The sequence below is a fragment of the Theobroma cacao genome, chromosome 3, assembly GCF_000208745.1.
Source record: "Theobroma cacao cultivar B97-61/B2 chromosome 3, Criollo_cocoa_genome_V2, whole genome shotgun sequence".
Taxonomy (NCBI): Eukaryota; Viridiplantae; Streptophyta; class Magnoliopsida; order Malvales; family Malvaceae; genus Theobroma; species Theobroma cacao.
Genome location: NC_030852.1, coordinates 728,793 through 747,751, shown reverse-complemented (window position 1 = coordinate 747,751; position 18,959 = coordinate 728,793). Strand labels below are relative to the sequence as shown.

Below are 18,959 nucleotides of genomic sequence, written 5' to 3'. Positions count from 1 at the left end.
CTTCTGTTCTTCTTCAAAGCTCCATGAGAAAGACTGAAAGAGCAAAATGATTTGTCTGTTAAGTGTGAAAATCTGCATTTTGGGTAGGCAAAATTTTGTAATTTTGAATGTGAAAGCTGTTGAGAATTGAATTGAATTACAATTTACAAAGCCAGAAGATTATGTCAGTCTATATATTTATTTTACAATTATTTTAGATTTAATAATGAAGATTAGGTTTGACAGTCTCTTTCAGGATCATCTAGGGCGCCGATTTTTGCTTACCATAGAGAAAAAGATTGGTACAGTTGAAATTGAATCTTCTGTTCTTCATTTGACATAGTCTAATGTCGGCGAAATTTGGCTACTGGAAGGAAATATTATAGGTTTTGTTTCCGTCTTCTTTTCATCAATCATACCCAATATTTTATAATTAGAAATGCAAAGAAGTCAACAAAAGATTTCTATTAAGAACTTGGAGAGAATGTGCCTAAAGAACCATCTGCCCTACCAAGTCATGCAATGCAAAGGGGTTATGGGGTTTTCTTTCTCAACAAGAGCAAAGGAAAGTCATCCAATATAAAGTTATTTTTATCCATTAAATATTGAAATAATATATCAAATCAAATTATGTAATAACTATTCTCATTTTAAAGAGATTTAGGCTAAAAGTCAAGTACTCATCTGCCAAAGTTTGCTGCAAGATAACAGGCTGTTGGTTGGTTTAGAATCTTAATCTTTTATCCTGTTTGTTTAAAGAACTTATCCCCTTCTTTGGTTAAAATTAAAAAGGAAACTTGTCAAGATCATGAGCAGGCTACCTCTATTGAGTTTTTTCTAATCGGAATGGAACATGCGCCGGTGGTTCACAAAATTCTTAACTATCTATCAAATCAAGGCTTGAAGATGGCTTACAAGCAAGTAGAGTGGGTCGTAAACCTGACGTTAAGTATCCTCAATCAAACCAAACAAACTAAAATTATCTCCCGAATAAAAATTTTCATATGGCACCCCCTAGCTAGGATTGCTAAACTTTACATCATTACATAATCATAAGTTGACAATTGAATATGTCATATCTCGTTCCCAATTTCTTTTTGTTCTAAGGATTGCCAGGGGGGGATAAAGAGGATGGAAGTAGGTAAGAGGAAAAACTATGATGGCAGATGCAACTTTGTTCTTTTCCAAGTGAAGATAAATATTAATTAATGTAAAATTTAAAGGATGGTGAGAATTACATTCACAAGAAAAGAAAAGAAATAATGATTGCAATGCTGTCATGCTTTTATGGCCATATTGTTGAAATAAATAACCTTGCCCTTTGCTGATTCACAAGCGCAATACCCCAAGAAAACTTGAGATTATTCTACTTTCCATCTTGCCTCATCATTTCTGGAAACCCCAGAGTCCCAAGTCTCAAGTATTAACCAAAAACTAAGAAAGAATCCTGTAAAACTTTTTCTTCCAGGGCAGCTCCTCCAGGGTCCCATAAAAGGGGCATACTAAGCTATTTTGTGATTGGTGGGATGGGAAATAGTGGGGGCCATGATCTTAGTCCTAGTTTCCTTTTGGGGGGAACAAAATTTTTAATTTTTTCCATTTGCCAAGGCTGTGTGGGTTGGTATTGGATCCATTAGGACAGCAGCTGTAGAAAATGAAAACGAAAAGCAAGAGGTTAAAATGATGCCATTGGCAGCAAAAATGAGTGTCGCGTTTGGGAGCCTTTAGGGTCTTGGTCTATGTCTTTGTTTTTTTTTTTTTTTGTCATCTTCCTCCTGATTGAGCCTGTCCAACCCATTTTTACTGCAAAAGCTTCCAGGGATTGTTGGATATTGTGTAAAGCTAGAGGAGGAATCCACCTTCTGCATTCCTGATCTCTTCCAAGGTTTTGACAATTACCAGACAAAATGACCACACATCAAGGAGCATGCAATGCATTTATCAAAGACTCTAGCTGTGGTTAATTTTTTTCGCTTGCTTTGGTTTGATGCCTCTCCTGTATGTTTCGTTTCCCCACCTGTTTGCAATCTGGTCTAAATTTTCCTTTAGAATACTACTGCACTAGATATAAAGTAATAAAAGCAAATGAATTAGTCTCTTAGGGGGGGGGGGGCATCCGATGAAATTGGAGTGATATAGAATGTTACAAAAAGAGAAATTTTATGTTTTGGTTTGTATATTATTCATATATATAAAGAGAATCAAGTTAACAATATGGTAATTATAATCTAACATATCATCGAGTTAATAGTATCGTAATTGTAATTTAACAGAATTTTACTGATTTTAATTATAATTTGTACAAGTTAACTTAGAGAATGTAGATGAATTAGATCCACCCAAATTTAATGGTAAACTTGATGAGTTGAGAGATAGAGAGAGAGAGAGATAGGATACAATCTAGCAAATCTAAGCTTTTCCTCCCGAAGAGAAAAAAAGATAAAAAGGAAAGTAGGGTGTCAATGTAAGATTAAAGAAAGGATCACAATCTGCAAGATTCGTTTCAGGTACCAGGACCATTGAGCCTTTTCTCTCTCTCCCTCTCCTTTAAAGGGACACTAGGAAACAGAGAAAAAATAACAGTAAGTGATTGAATCAAGCTTTATTCTATCTTCTTCTACACATTTTTATAAAGAAAACAGAAGAAGGTAACTAAGAAATAGCAGAAGAGGGCATCTTGGGTCTTAGACTGTGGGGCATATTTCACATCCTTTCTTTTTACCTCTTCTAGAGCATACCATATGCCACAACAGTCAAAGCCTGCATACTCCTCAGTCACAGCCAGGCACCCTTATTTCTTGGGGTACCAACAGAATCTGCATTGAGTCCCTCCATGACTCCCCACTTTGCTAAAGCTATTTTACATTTCAAAAAGGCTTTTTCCAGTTTTTTGTTTATCAATTATATTTTTCCTCTCCCCTTTTAACTCTCCAAAGAGAAGCAAAACTAATGTTACAGCCTCTAATTTGGTAATATTACTTAAATCCAATAGGTTAAAATTTACTTCTATTAGTTTGAGTTTTAGCTTTTATTATAGCTCGTAGGGAAAATGATTGCAACTCTACAATTTTCTTTTATTATCATATAGAATATGTCTAAAGCATAGTAGCCCTACCATTTGCTTTGTCCAAACTTGCAAAAAAGGTTCACTGCTATAGGCTCTGTGTGTACCAATTTAACAAGTCATTGGGATTACATTAAAGCATCCAGCCACCCTATATGCCATATTCCAACAGGAAATTTAGGTGCATCCCATCACTATGTTTAGCCATCTTCCTAGAAGCTACACCATGCCAATTATCCCATATCCAAACATTGACTAAAGAACAGTTTGCACGAAAGTTTTTTTTTTTTTTCTCTCCAAAAATCATAAATATGGATACTGTTTATCTTGATTGGATTCATGTGGTACAAGGTGGGGGGTGGATTTCTTAATGTTTAGCTGGCCATGCTGATGAGAACCGCAGCTTTAGAGCCACTTTGCTCAAAATGGCAGACCAAGTTTTTCCCATTCATGTCCTTGCACAATTGCCATGTTGCTTCTTGATTTCTTTCATGAAAACAAAAAAAAAATGCCATCTCTATCGGCAGCAGCAGTGACATGTTAGCCAGCATAGTATCTACGGTGCAAAAAGGATGAAAAAAAAGAGCTTGCTTGTCCCCATTTTAACTGAACTTTCACACATCCAACATTGTAAGTTGAGAGGATTAGATGCTCTATCTCTCTCTCTAAGACTTGGGTACTTGCCTAGTACCTATTAGCCAATGTTGGTCTAATCTGCTCTTATTCTCCTGATATTTACAACCACCTTTATCTTTTCTTTTTCTAGGGAAATAAGGGGCAAAGCAACAAAATAGTTATTGACAAATCTTTCTATTTCAAGATTTCCTACTTAACTTATAATCCGAGAAATATATTAAATGTATGATCAAAGGATTTCCAAGAAATTAAGAGTATGATGATTTAAATTTAAAACTTCAATCCAAATTCGTTTATTCCTGTCGTATTTATTATCAAATCTTATAAAATTAGAACCTGCAACCCTTTGGAGCACAACTTTTGTTTGATATCTCATATTGATCATTAATTATTGTTACTAATTAAGGAGAAACAAAATTTGCTCACCACTTAAGTTGAATGGTTTCACATTGAGAACAAAAATCTAGCCATTGTTGAAGACACCCAAAAGTTTGTGGATGGACCAAAAGATGGATGAGAATTGTCAAAGACGGAAGCTGGATATATACAAAGTTTAACCCCCAAAATGATTCAACTTTTGACACCATGAAAATGGATTCTGACGTTTTGAAGGATGGGAGATTGTGACAACCAGACAAGAAAATACTAGATAAAAACAACCGTGTTTAGTGGAGATTGCTGTTGATTGGTCGCATTGTCCTAACTATTTTCCCACCCAATTTATTAGTGTAGCTTTAGGTTGGGATATAGTGCTAGTTTCAGTGGATTCCAGATGAATCTCTATCCAACAACCAACACTTAGATAAAAATGGCAAATCCCTGGGGAAATAGCCTGGAAATGAGACTACATTTATGTCTGCACCGTTTTTGGACGATTTAAGAGCTCTCCAACCTGGAGATCTCGTGCTTGTCTACAGGCACAGTAGCCCATCAGAGAATCCATTAAGTTAGTGTTTGTTTTTAAGTTATGATTAAAATTGGGTATTGATAAATGTAGAAAAGGATAATGTCCGACCATTCATAAGCTTCAAGACGTGTATCAAAGTGAGTACAGACGATAAATCTCGAGATTATGGTGCAGGAAATGTGCTCTCTTCGCTTTCTAATTGTAAAGGTTTTGGACTAGACAGAAAGGATTTAGACTGGGTGTAAGCTTAATTTTGAGGTTTCACGGCAGCGGCCCATGCAGTTGGCCTTAAACCCTCACCCCAATCCCAGGCTGCAGCACTTAACATGAACAGCTTCAACTCAATCCAATCAAAAATCGGAACTGACCCAGTTTCAAAATTTCAGGTTTGATTCATGGGCCTGGTCTAAATCACTCACCTTGTGCTAGCCGAACCTCAATGCCAAAGTCTGATGAAAACCAGGCTCTCTATTGTTAGGTGAAGAGCACAAGAACAAGGAATCCAAACCCAACTACCCCGTTTACATGTAATCATGTCAACCATGGCTCATATTCCTCGAGAACCATATAACATTTCCTGGCTCTCTAACACCAAGGAAACATTAAGGCAATCGGAAAAGTAAGCCATGGGTGTAGACAATAACTGCAAAAACAAAATCAAATGAAAAACTTTTTGTACAGCAAAAAGCAATCTTCATTGTTCCCCCACCTTTTTTTTCCTCTCTACTTATCTTCCCCTCTTTTGGTTATAAAAGCTGATAATAATTTTCAAGCTACCAATATACTTAGGATAGTGTTTGAGAATGTACAACTAAACAGGGGAATGTTATTCAGGAATATATGAAACAATTGCTAAATGCCCCCATAAATCTTCGCAAGAACGCCAGCCTTTGGCATAAATTCAAAACTTCCGAGTCTTCTAAATAGGGTCATTGTTATCCTGGCCACAATGAGCAAGCCGACAATCATGCAGGAACAGGTCTTAGACCAGAAGGGCGTTGCAAGCTAGCAGCATAGTCTCGTGCCCACAAGTCATAATGTATAATTTCCTCTAGGGAAGGAGTGGCCACCAATTCGTCCCGGTGCTTCTCACAAGTTAGTTCCACCAACTTGAAAATATCCAAATAACTGATCCTGAAATATCGAAACTATTTATTAGCTCCATGTAACCAAGTTCTTATGTCAAGCAAATGCATAACAGTAGAATGAATTTATTATCGATGGAGAAGCACGTGCATCAGCTGATATAATCCTCATATCATGATAACAAAATGTTTAATAATCACCACTGTATATTGACTTAACCTAATTCCAGAGACAGGGAGATTATCTAGCTTCTTCCAAAATGCTAGTAGTGCTTTTTCCAAAGAAACCATTCAGTCATGCAAATATAAAGGAAAAAGTTTTTCAAGGAATGGTAAAGAGAAGTAACCACAAAAAGATTTACATTCAAAACAATGGAGGTGTGTGAAGGGGAAAAAAAAGCACTAAGCAATTGAGGGAAGAAAGGTGTGGTTTTGAGGTGGGGATAAGAATCATTCTTCATATTCTTCTTTAGGAAAGGGCCAATCATGAAATTTGCCGATGTATCGCAAAATGGATTGGTTGGGGAGTAGAGAATACTTTACAGTTCTATATATTTTTAGATATAGAGATTCATGTCAAGATCAGAAAATCATCATTGGCTTACCAAAAGAAAACAAATGTATTTGACTTAATAAAACAAAATTCGATAAATAAAATTATTTCGCTTGTTTCACAGCTTTTATGATTTTTTAAAAGGCAAACCATAAACGATAAATGCAGGATATATGCTGGCCAAAATATCCAATATTCACATGAAAGGTATTCCACGTTTTCATAACTTCAACATGGTTAGAAATGTGTACTGGATTGGAAGAAATTTTAGTTTGATTTGATGTTGCTCTAACCTAATTGGTTTTATGTTCCTTATTTATAAATTACAATCAGTAAAAGTGGTTCAAACCATAAAAGCCATCAAGTATCTTTATCATTAAAAAAATCAAAATTCACATTAAGGGGGAAAGCAGAACCAGAAACAAACTGTAAAATAAAAAAAAAAAATTCTAACAAGATAACATCGAGAAACCAAGCACTTACTTTTCATTGATGAACAGCTCTACAGCTTTTTCATTAGCTGCACTAAGAACTCCTGTCATGGTGCCTCCAGCTCTTCCAGCAGCGTAGGCAAGACTCATGGAGGGGTATTTCACATTGTCAGGATCCTTAAAAGTTAGTGAACCAAGCCTGTTTCATCCATCAACCAATTAAACTCAAGAATTCCAGTATAGTGATTATGAATTTGAATGAAACCCAATCAAATTTTGAAACACTAAATTAGTAATGAAATTAAAATTTGAAAGGAGACAAGCCAATTACTTGCAAAGATCAAGGCGAGGCCAAGATATTTCAGAGCAGTAAATTCTTTCTGGCCATGACATAGTGTAGAGGATTGGCAAGCGCATATCTGGCCATCCCAACTGAGCCAGGACAGATGAATCCTGAAAATATGGAAATACAAAAATAATACTGAGAAATGAAAATTGAATTCCAGTCCGTACTCTCCACATCTTGCCAATCAAGAGCACAGCTGCGAGACAAACTAAAAAGTGAACTATATGCAACATCTATGGCATCACCGAGCAATAGCCAACCTGATAGAGTTTAGAGTAAAACCTGTGTTTCAACCATTGAATGTATAATAGATTGTGGATGAATTACTATCTCAATGTTATCATACTCAGCTCCAAAAAGATAATGGGCTTCAATGACTTCTAGACCCTGTCAAATAGAGACTCTGCTTAATGCTTGTAATTCAGACCAGAGTAACATTTTGAAAAATAACATACAAATTTGAACAGTACACTGCTTGTAATTTTGAATGAGACATTTGATAAATCTAAACCTTATTGAAAAGGGTAGCAGAGTCCACAGTAATCTTTTTTCCCATATTCCAGTTAGGATGCTTCAAAGCATCAGCTACTTTAACTTCTTTCAATTTTTCAACAGGCAAATCCCTATGAGAAACAAAGTGAGCAAATCATTCAAATAGCTTCTTGATTAGAGATATGAAAACAAGTTAAATCACATGTTCAGTAATAAATACTATACACTTGATCCTCAAATGAAGGCATTTATGTGTGTGTGTATACACACTCATATGCGTGTTCGAATATAATTTCAACGCAGGAATGTGTATAAATAATGTTAAAAGCCTAAGTTTTTAATAATGTCAACTTCAATTGCTTTACAATTAGAAAAATAAAGTCAGGCGAGATCAGCAAGTAAACAGTTCATAAATTCAGATTTTCAACTTACGAACTTAATCATTCTAACTTAAATTATGATTCCACACCTGAAAGCCCCACCAGAAGCAGTTAAAATAATACGCCGAAGTGCACTCTCTGGTAGTCCCTGAATACACTGAAGAAGCAAAAGATTCTATGAGCTTGTTCTGAAATTATCAAGAAAAAATTTGAGGGACAACATGACAGGCCAAGCAAGTTGACTAACAAGTTACACCAAGAAAATTGTGAAAGATGCCCAACTACCAAGAAGAAAACAACATAACTGACAGAGAATTTCTGAACTACGCAATTTTCAGGCAATCTTATTCATCGAGTTACAGTTCCATACCTGAAATATGGCAGAATGTTCCGAATCAGCCGGAAGGATTTTTACTTTATGCTTGTGAGCAAGAGGAAGGACAAAGGGACCACCAGCGATCAAGGTCTCTTTATTGGCCAAAGCAATATCTTTCCCTGCTTCTATTGCAGCCACTGTGGGCTACAAAAAAAAAAAAAAAAGACAGACATTTCAGCGAGCTAATCAATGTAATATAATAAGCAACATACTCTTTGCTTCTCTTTCTAATACATATTCTAATTCTTGACAGTCGACTGTAGCTCATAATTTCTTCAATATACACTGTTCAGTGGACGCAAAGGAAACTATACATAGAGGAAGTAGAAATAGATCTGCACATAATTCTCTCTCGTTTGTGCACAAATGAGCACTACAACCCACTCATAAATTTTAAAAAAAAAAAATCGAAACATCTAATTTTCTTCTTTCAATTAGACTAAACTATCAAGTTTTAACATTACATTTTAAACTAAAACTAGCCCAAGAAATCTTACATGCAGCCCTTATGGAAAGCTCCTAGGTCTTATGGATCACAGGGTTGAAAAGGCAGCATGTGGAGCATGACCAAATGAGGGGAAAAAGTAAAAAGATGAGAGAGTACCTTCAATCCTGCACAGCCTACTATCCCAGTAACTACACTGACAGCATCTGGATGGCGAGCAACCTGTAAAACTTTTTAAGCTTAACCATCTAAATAATGAGAATTGCTCTATATATTTAAACAAAAGAAACAATCAACTAATATAGGCTACCTCAATAACTCCTTGTTCCCCAGGAATAATCTCAGGCTTTTGTTCCATATCAGCCAAAGCCTCTTTGAGTTCACTTACCAAAGACTCATTTCTAACAGCAACAATTTGAGGTTTGAATGTCTTCACCTGTAATAAGCAGAAAAATTATCAGCCCTCAAAGCCTCTACACCCTATTGTACCAAAACTCAATTCATATTTTAAATTTTTATCAGCGGAAACCACTTGGCATGGTATTATACTATACAAACCACATATGGCTAAAGTATCAGTGGATAATGACACAATCATGTTAGTCCATGAATCAAGTTACTCGAGTCCTTGTTTGACATTTATAACTTTAAGAATTATTGGAAATTGGAAAAACTAATGTATTACAAGTTGCCATAACTCGGTAAAAACTGAATAATTACCTGATCAGTAAGAAGGGTCACATTTGAACCAGCAGCAAGCCCCACAACTCTGAATTTATCTGGATTTTCTGCCACTATGTCCAACGTCTACAAAACACCAAATTATGATTCTAAACAACTTGATCAAGTGCCAAAAACAAGCATGCAAGCCTAGAATTAAAGTTCAATAGCAAAACGGGGCATGACCAGATAGTTATCAAATGTTAAAAAGTTCAAAGTTTTTCTTCTTTCCCCTTTTCACCTGAGTTCCAATGGAACCAGTTGAACCAACAATGGAGATAGGCTTGGGACCATCCCAAGTCTTGCGTCCAGGCTCCGGAAAAGCTCGTCCTGGCCAGGCCGGTGGTGGTTGTGGAGCCTGAGCTGAACATTGAACTCTCCTCCCAAACGTCGTGCCACAATCCTTCCTCTTCAAAACAAACCCCCCTAAAATTCACAAAACACTAATCTTTAGAAGTATAATCCGAACCCAAGTAACCAAGACACAAGATTTCTCAGTGCTTTAAACAAAAAGAAACAAACTTTCTGGGTTTCCTCAGAAACCGAGCATAGAACCAATCAAGAAAGAAAGAAGTAAACTTGGAGTACGCTGAGGCACAAAAACCTAATAAAAAAACCAAATGGGAAACCTGGAAAAAGCTTGGGGAGGAAATTGGACTTGGACTTTGTGGAATCCAAGAAGGAGATAGACTTGATCTCAGGAGAAGAAATCAAATTCAAAGCCATCAAAACTGTGGAAAGGAACTCTTTTTGACTCAAAAAGCAGAGGAAAATTCAAAGAAGAAATGAAATGTGTGGTGTCAAAAATAAAAACTTTGAGAACTTTTGGAAAAACTCATAAAAACATAGAACTTTTAAAGAGATGTGTGGTGGGATTGGGAAGTGGCAGAGACTGGGGAGTGGGGGAGTGGGGGTGTACGGGTGTTTGTTTTTACATTGTAAGCTGAATAAACAGTAGAGTTAGGCAATGGGACAACTGGGACAGTAAATAGTGATTAATGAACTAATACCGGTGTATTAGTCAGAGTTGGATCATTGGAGGATGATGAGAGGATAAGACCATGAGGGAATCAGATTGCGTTTTGGACCAGAGTGGTCGACCGGTGCCCTTTTGTCCTTGTTGCTGCTCCATTTTCTTTCTTGGGTCAACTTAATCTCCAATCTTACGTCCTTAACTTGTTCAGAGGCATTGCAACGTGTCCCCCACCATGAATTTTTCACCCCCTATTCCCCCACCGGCCAACCGTACCAGGCCCCAGCACTTTGTAGCTTCCAGTTAAATTCAATGCCCTTTAATATCTTCTTTTTTTATTAATTTTTCTTGATTTTCTACTATTTTTAATTTACAAAAGTTCTAAATTTAATTTCCATTTTAGATGGAAACATATCAAGACAGATAAAAATAAAATTTTATCCAACTTAAACTCAATCGACAAAAAGACAAAAAGGATCTTGAATAGTTTTGAAAACCCAAGATACTCCATCTCATGAAAGTTGGCCTCTCCTCTTTATACCTTAATCTGCATTCAAAGCATTTGGAGCTGCCTCATCAACATATTATTCCTTCTAACCTTGCTTTCTATATTAATTTAATTGTATGCCAAAACTTTGAACATATTCCAGCTGAGAACAACACAACTCATTGTCCAAGGACAATGCCACTCCTTTATTTTTATGACATGGTTAAATTTCATTATTTAAAAAAGATATACGTTATTTCAAAAGGTGTAATTAAAACTTAAATTTATTGTAGTATTTTTAATTTTGTATAATTAACGGTTATAAATCTCACGTGATGAGCGATCGATAAACACTAACTAAAATCATTTTATAAAATTAACCCGACATCTTAGTATGGATCTTCTCATTCATTTTCTTCAAAAAAATTAATTTATGTTTTAATAGTAAATTCAACATGCAAGTACAAGATTGAAAAATTTATAATTTCTTTTCAGTTGAAATCATGGAAAGTGAGTGAGGGAGATTGAAAGCAACAACTTGTTTTAATTGTTAATCAAAATATTGGGAGCATTCAGTAACTAAATATGGTATTTGTCATTTCATGCAAGAGCATCTCCCTAGTTTTGTGCTGATTATTACAACAAAATCTTAAACCTAGAAAATCAACTTCTTTAAGACAAAAAATGGTTTTGTCATATTGTGTTTCTTTTGGGGCAGATTCTTTGATTTTTTTAAGAATCCTTTTGATGATTATAATGTTTTATTGTTGGACTTCACCAAAATAAAATACAACAAAGTTAATGCCCAATTCTTTATTTGTGACCACTCACATCTGCAGCCTCTCAAGAATCCTACTGGAATATTTCCTTTTCTTCCTCTATATATAATTTGACAAAATGTTTATATACATGTAATGTTATTAATCAGGATATTTTCTAAATCGACTTAATATATTCAAGATTTTATTGTTATAATATTTCTCCGTCGAATCTTAATTGATAAAGAAAGAGAACTCGTTTCTTTATCAACTGGATTAACTCGTGTCGAATAAAGATCGTGAATGTTGCTTTAAAGAATACTCGTCTTATTTTCAGGTTTAATTGTCTTGTATTACTAGTCAATTCCCCCTCTCCAAATTAATTCAACACTTCTAGAGATAAATAGGATACCTTGGTGAGAAAAACGTTTACGTCTGACTGGAAAAGGACAATTATTTGTTGTTGAGACAGATTCTGTGGATGTAAGAAGAGAGCATGTTTCACATGCATCATGGATTCACGTGTATTTAAACAAATTGATAAGCAGAAGAACAAAGAAGGAAGAAAATTGTTACAGCTTTAAATCATTAAAGATGTGATTAATGAATAGTTATCTACACCGAACAATAATAATTTTACGTGATCACAAGATAGCTGACGTAAGTTCTTAATTGTCATCGCATGAAAGATACTCACGTTTCCTCAAATAGACAAGGGTAAGCCTCTGATTTATTTAGAGGCGTGGAGGTTAGTGCAACTTATTTTCAACGTTATCCCAAAAGCAAAGGATCTCCTTTCCCTTACCCTACATTTAACTAATACTATAAACACTAAGATTTGCTTCAAGATCATCCTTACTGAGTGGATGGGTGCCACAAATACTATATGGAGTGGGATGTGAAGAGAAAAGAGTGGATGAGTGGTTCCAAAAGGAAAGACTTGCTTAGAGTTAGTGGGGTGGGCAAATGTTATACCTAAAAACCCAACATCATTAGCTAATTCTTCAGTGTAATGCTAGAATTTTTAAATTTTTTCGACAAATGGATGCAAACAAAAGTTTTCAGCAGTTACAGGGCCAGCCCAGACCAGCTCAGACGATCATTTACCGTCAGGGTGTTTCCTCATCAAACAATAACTAGACTCGGAAACTGAATGATGCAAAGAGACAACCTTGCACATACCTCAACAGCCTGTTGAGTGCTTTTCTTGACTACTTAGGTAGGTAAGTTGCTAAAAGGCAAGATGATACTTTCAAAAACTAGCAGACAATGAATTATTATTATTATTATCATTCTACATACAGAACTTGTCATGAAAAGAAAGGTCTGCCTATACTGCGAGGATGCTCAATTTTAAAGCACAGTAGTTTAGATGTTGACAGAAAATATTCTTGGGTACTTTTTATCATTTTTAAACACATGTATTGGTAAACCTTAAATCAGGCTTACCCTAGAAAGTTAATCCGGCTTTAGTTCTCTGAGTAGCTCTGTTCTTGTTCTTGTATCTCAGTTGAGTTCATGCTTGAAAAACCCCCATTTATCTCCACTGCACCTGCTGATTCAGATATTTTTGTGATCCTATTTAACTCATCAGTTGCCTCTAAAGGGCAAGCCACTGACTGATCCTCAGCCAATTCCTCTTGTTTAGCAGCCTCTTTCAGAGCTGATGATTTTGGCCGTCGAATGGCTTCAGCTGCTTCTGGCATTGCCACAGGTGGCGGCTGGGGAGGAACCCATGTACGCTGAACTGGTGGTTCATTGGTTTTCACCCCATAAGGTCCAGCCTTAAGTTCATCTTCATTTTCAACCTCTGTGATTCTGACATTTTTCCGTTGCCACCAAGGTGTTGAGCTCTCATCATCAACCAAATAGTTTAACCCATTGTCTTGAACTTTTTGAACCAAGCCTTCGCCACTTCCTTGAGACTGGAGTACCTGGCTGGAGCCATTTTGCGCCTCCCAAGGCTGCTCATTTAAAAAAACAAATAATAGTCAGATTTGGGCAAATTAAAGGCACCTTGACATGACCCTTTCTAAGTCATATTTTTCAGCAAATAAAAGCAGTAGTACTGATTATTTCCAAGTATTCTAACATTCTAATGGCATTAACACAGTGGCAATTCCAAAATTATCCCAAGAAATAAAACATGGTGACCAAGATTTGATTATATTTCCTTAGATTGAACCTCACCAGACCGTGAGATGCAGAAACCTGATCCAGAGGGCCACTCTTTTCGTCCAAAGCATCAAATCAGTAACTATTTGGTAAATAGATTAGTTGTGGCCCCCTATAGGTGATGAACAAACTCTTCAAATATAATACTTAAAATATCCAATTTTTCCAAGATTTTAAGTAGTTAACCATCTTGAAGTGGAATCCTGGTAGTCTATGAATATAATGCAAGAGGAAAATGATCCAAAAGATTAAAGAAAAACTCTAAAACATACCTTAGTTCTTGGTGCTATGCGAGGATTTGATGGTTGCTGGTTAGGGTTGGGAGGCATATCATTGATTTCCTGCATAAGAATCAGAAATGACAGAGTTACCATTGATGCAGTAGACAAGCTAATATCAACATAGAAATGTAAACTGGTTTACTCTGATATTTGAAGGTTTCTCCCCTCTCTGGACCATTGCCATAATCTGCAACATAATTACAAGTATCAATTAGTAAAATTTCTTCAAAACCTATCCAAAAATATGATTTGTGTTTTGAAACTGTTAGAAACGGATTGAAAGACCAAGTAAATTAAAAATTCAAACTCAGTCATAGCTTGGACTATGAGAATTAAGGATAGCAAGTACATTATGCAGTACAGAGGACTGTGGAACATTATTATAGTACTTCTTTTTAAGGATGTCTGAGTAGCCAAAAGATCAAGAGAATTACTACCTCCATATATGACTTTGGGTGAGGTGGTTCCGCAGATGCAGGTGGTGAGGCAGATCTCACTGCACAGGAAATCCTTGTTATACGGTACAGGAATTCAAACTGTTTAACAGACTACATAACTAACTACCAGAATATGAATCACAGAAAAATTACCTGAGCGCACATCAGCATCCACCCTGCCATTCGCATAGGATTGCTGTAAAGGCATTTTTTATTTAGTAATAACTCATCTTGCACTCCTCAAACGGGGATCAGGGAATTTATTTTCCAATACAGATAAAAAGCATTCAGAGTCAACACCTGGTTTCAGCATACCTTCGTACTTGAGGCCGACACTCTGTGATCTTCATGATCAACAAATGTTCTGCCAGAGCTATCAGCTTGTCCTAATGGTTAGGCAAACAACAGAATTTAGTAATGAACTTAAACAACTAACCAACCACCATTGGGAGGTCTTATGCAGAAATCTAAACTACATCCAGGCACAAAAAGCTAACAATAACACTATTTATTATAATTTGATAATAATAAGAAGGCATAATATCTTAAAAAGTCCCCAAATTATTCAAGAAAATTCAAATAAATCTTTATTTTTTAATTGTGTTCAATCAAGCCGTTATACTTTTATTTTGAACCAAATACATCCTTGTACTTTTATTTTGAGTCAAATAAGTCCTTATAACTAATAGTTGACTTAATCAAAATGGCACGTGTCATTCCATGCCATGTGACATTGATGTGGCATTTTGACATGTCATAATGAATGATGACATAGTCATGTGGTATTTTTTACCCTCCACATCAATGCCACGTGGGTGTAAAATGACAAGTGGCATTTTGGCTCATAACAATTAGTCAGACATTAGTCATAAAGACTTATTTGACTCAAATTAAAATACACGGGCTTGATTGAACGCAATAGAAGAATAAAGATTCATTTCAAATTTCTTGAATAGTTGGGGGACTTTTTCAAGCATTATGCCTACATATTTATTGCATAGCAACAGAAGAAAATCAGACTTACAAAACCAAAAAAAAATGTATTTATTATCGTCTAGTTTACCATGAGTTGAGAGGCTTTTGTGTGCCAGAAACTTGAGAGAATGCTCTACAAGTGAGGTATCAATATTCACAGCTGAGATAACTTCCAGCATGATGTTTATTAACCAAGGAAGTGGTACAAAACACTAGTACTTCCTCTAACCAGTGTTCATTTAATAATTTCTGGGGATCAATTGTTGGTAATGCAACAATTCAGATATAAGCAAGGACACAAAAGGAAAAGTTCAAGAATCAAAGTCCATGAATGTTTCATAGTTTGACTAAAAGTAGGATCTAAGTACCTTCCAATTTCCTTATGGCATTACTCATTGACTTCATTTCTTGTACTTGCACATCTATCAGATTCATAAACTCCTCAAAGCGCCTTCTCTCTGACAAGGATCAAAGTAGGTTCAGTAAATCAAGAAGATAATTACTGAGGCGTAAGGAAAAAGACCAATAAAACATAAACAAACTACTCAGTAAAACAAAAAGGTAATTAGAATCCCACCTTCATTTTTGGAGCTCAACATTTCCTGGCTTGCTCTTGCAACATCAGCGGCTGCAGCCGCAGCTGCTTTTGCTGCAGCAGCTGCCTCTTCTGCCAAACTTGGTTTCGCATCACTTTTCTTGGCATTTTCATTCTCTTCTTCCAACACAACTTTACGAATCCAAGACTTCAACCTTGGGATAATAGCATTCTAAAACAAAAAAGACATTATCTGAACATGCAATATAACTGTGAGAAAACCCTAGCTTATGCAATTTCACTTGAAGCCGGATATAAGCAGTTTGAAGAGATGGCAACCGAATATGTAAGTTAGGCTAGGCATTAACATATGATATATCTTACTAAATATGAAATGATAGAGATGTACTATTTTTTTGGGTAATGATACAATAGCAGATATTGATACCTTGATTAATACAGCTGTGCCAGCTCCTGAAGCTGCCAGTACCCCTACAGCAAAAACAGCATGATACCAGTGAAACTGCCTCTGTGCAAGTGTCCCGGCAGACACAATACCAGTAGGAGCAGCTGCTACAGGTGGGGGAGTTTGCATTGTGGCTTGAGTTTGAACGCTAGATGAAGGCTTCACTTGTCCATCTGGTTGCAGTATGTTACAGTAACAAAACAGCATCAGTGATGCAAGGATAAGAAAAAAGGCTTGGCTCCCACTTTACTAATACATGTATTACCTTGATTCAAACTAGCTGGCCGTGAACTAGGAGGAGGGTCCTGTTAAGAATCAATAAATGCTTCATAAAAAACATATCATGAGAATAAAAATGTCAAGATAATAAACCAAACTAAAACAATTAGTATCTTTCTTACAGGCACACGCCGGAAAGCTTCATCTATTTCCTCCTTTGTAAGGCCTTTCCTCTCGAGAAATGATCGTCTATAAATAACAGGGGAACCCCTAACTTTGGGATGTGAAAGAAATTTGACAGCATTCGAAACCTGGTCCTCTCTTATCGGTTCGGAGTTCACAAACACAGATGCTGGAACATTCGGTTTAGCAGCCTCTGGCCTACCATCTTGTTGAACCTCATTTGCTTGTTGTACAACCTCTGCAGCAATGGATTTCTAAAATTAGAATCATCTGTCTATCCTACACATACAATTCTTTTTTCTTCTTTTTCCCCTTCCAATTTCTCACTTTATCCAAGACCCGGAACTTCCTTTTTCATATAATTCAGCTTACAAGACCGCTTCCAAGTAAGGAAATTCATGTAAAAAACTTGGGTTTAATTCTACGTTAATAGAATGTCAAAATTATCAAGTTTACCGACTACAAAAACTTCAAGAAAAAGGAGAACGTAATAGAGAAATCAGACCTGGAGTAGTTTGGGGTTTATCTTCGGTGGAATTGGGAGGAGCAGGGGGCTGAGTCGTCGCCATAACAAGTTCACTGAGTTAAAAAGAGAAAAAAGTTACTCAGGTGAATATAAAACAAAGCAGAATCAATAGTAACAGAAAGGGTTGAAGTCGAAAACAAAACGTGATTCGAGAAAACAAAGCTTACAAGGTTGGTGACAACAGATGATACGAAAAGAAAGAGTCAGAAGAAATGGGTTTTGCTTATTTCGATGCTGCTGCCGCTATCATCTTCTCACCATTTATTTTATTCCAACAATCTCAAGCTCAATCTCACCTTCTTCTTTGTCGCTGGTGGTTTTGGGCCTTGTGATCGCTAACACGTAAGCTGGGGGAAAGAAAAGGAAGACGCCGAATATTCGGTCCGGAATCGGATAATATGATTTCTTACTGCCTTTGGTTTCTTGGATTGGGCTTCCTTTTTTCGGCTAAAATCTATACTAACTTTTTTAGGCTTTTAATCAATTTGATCGGTTCGGTTTTAATTAATTAAAATTTTATAAAATAATTAAAATTGACCAAATTATAATTAAAGTTTGAAAATAATCAAAATCATACTTATTTCGAACAATTTTAACTATTTCGGAAATTGGGGTTTTTTTATTTTTAAATTATTAACAATTTTTATATATGTAAAATATTTAAGACTATTATTAATGGTTGGTTTTTCAATCAATTCAAATAGACGTCTTTCCTAGCTAATTTCTTGTTCAAAATAGGATAATATGATTTCTTATCGACTTGAGTTTTTGTTTTTCAGTTAAAATTAGTACTTGCTGTGAAATATAATCTGAGAAAAAGGTAATAATAAAGTAAAAAGATGTTCTTGAAATGTGTCTTTATAAATGAAGTGAGGGGTTATTTATAGGTTAATAGTGTAGATAGAATTTATAACAGGATATAATTTGAATAATTTAAATAGAACTATAACATAAAGATAATGTTAAAGAATTTAATTTGGATGGAAAATATTAAAATTAAATCCTAATATTAATTTACTTCAATCTATATCCATATTTAAATATACATAATTAAATCTAAAAATTTAGATCAAATTATATTTTTATGTTTGGTCTATCAGGCTGTTCGACGTATCTAAGTTAATCTAAACTCTTGAATGGTAACATAATAGACATTTACATATATATATTCATAACTTTATAACTTTCTCCTGTCAGCTAAAATCTATACTCACTTTTTTTGGGCTTCATACTTATTGGTCAAAGGAGAAAGAAAGGTGCTCAAATTTGACTATTTAATCGATATTTTGGGTTTAATTTTAAATTTTTGAAAATCAAATTAGCCAAAATCTTCTAAAAAATAATCGAAAGCGAATAAATTATAACTAAAAATTAAAAATAATCGAAACTAACTTATCTAGATTAGTTTTAACTATTTTAGGGTTTAGGATTTTTTTTGGATATAAGAGATGTTACTAAGGTTTATTTGTAAATTATTAATAATATATATAATTATTTTTAAAACTATTACTAGTGATTGGTTTTTCAATA

At 35.4% G+C, this 18,959-nt stretch overlaps 2 protein-coding genes across 2 annotated transcripts; both read right to left on the bottom strand.

Moving 5' to 3' along the window:
- On the bottom strand, positions 5,220–10,398 carry LOC18603909 (1-deoxy-D-xylulose 5-phosphate reductoisomerase, chloroplastic). The gene is made up of 12 exons (XM_018118204.1): positions 10,044–10,398; positions 9,656–9,840; positions 9,415–9,501; positions 9,005–9,130; positions 8,854–8,916; positions 8,244–8,393; positions 7,963–8,030; positions 7,513–7,624; positions 7,284–7,388; positions 6,987–7,108; positions 6,708–6,854; positions 5,220–5,720 (listed from the first exon to the last, which is right to left on the bottom strand). Exons 1-12 carry the CDS (start codon positions 10,138–10,140, stop codon positions 5,552–5,554), a joined length of 1,431 nt encoding a protein of 476 aa, XP_017973693.1. The 5' UTR covers positions 10,141–10,398; the 3' UTR covers positions 5,220–5,551.
- Positions 12,880–17,878, bottom strand: LOC18603902 (peroxisomal membrane protein PEX14). The gene is made up of 13 exons (XM_007036151.2): positions 17,597–17,878; positions 17,409–17,482; positions 16,903–17,141; positions 16,767–16,806; positions 16,484–16,674; positions 16,078–16,267; positions 15,869–15,958; positions 14,841–14,911; positions 14,679–14,721; positions 14,526–14,584; positions 14,231–14,275; positions 14,080–14,148; positions 12,880–13,596 (listed from the first exon to the last, which is right to left on the bottom strand). Exons 2-13 carry the CDS (start codon positions 17,470–17,472, stop codon positions 13,102–13,104), a joined length of 1,596 nt encoding a protein of 531 aa, XP_007036213.2. The 5' UTR covers positions 17,473–17,482; positions 17,597–17,878; the 3' UTR covers positions 12,880–13,101.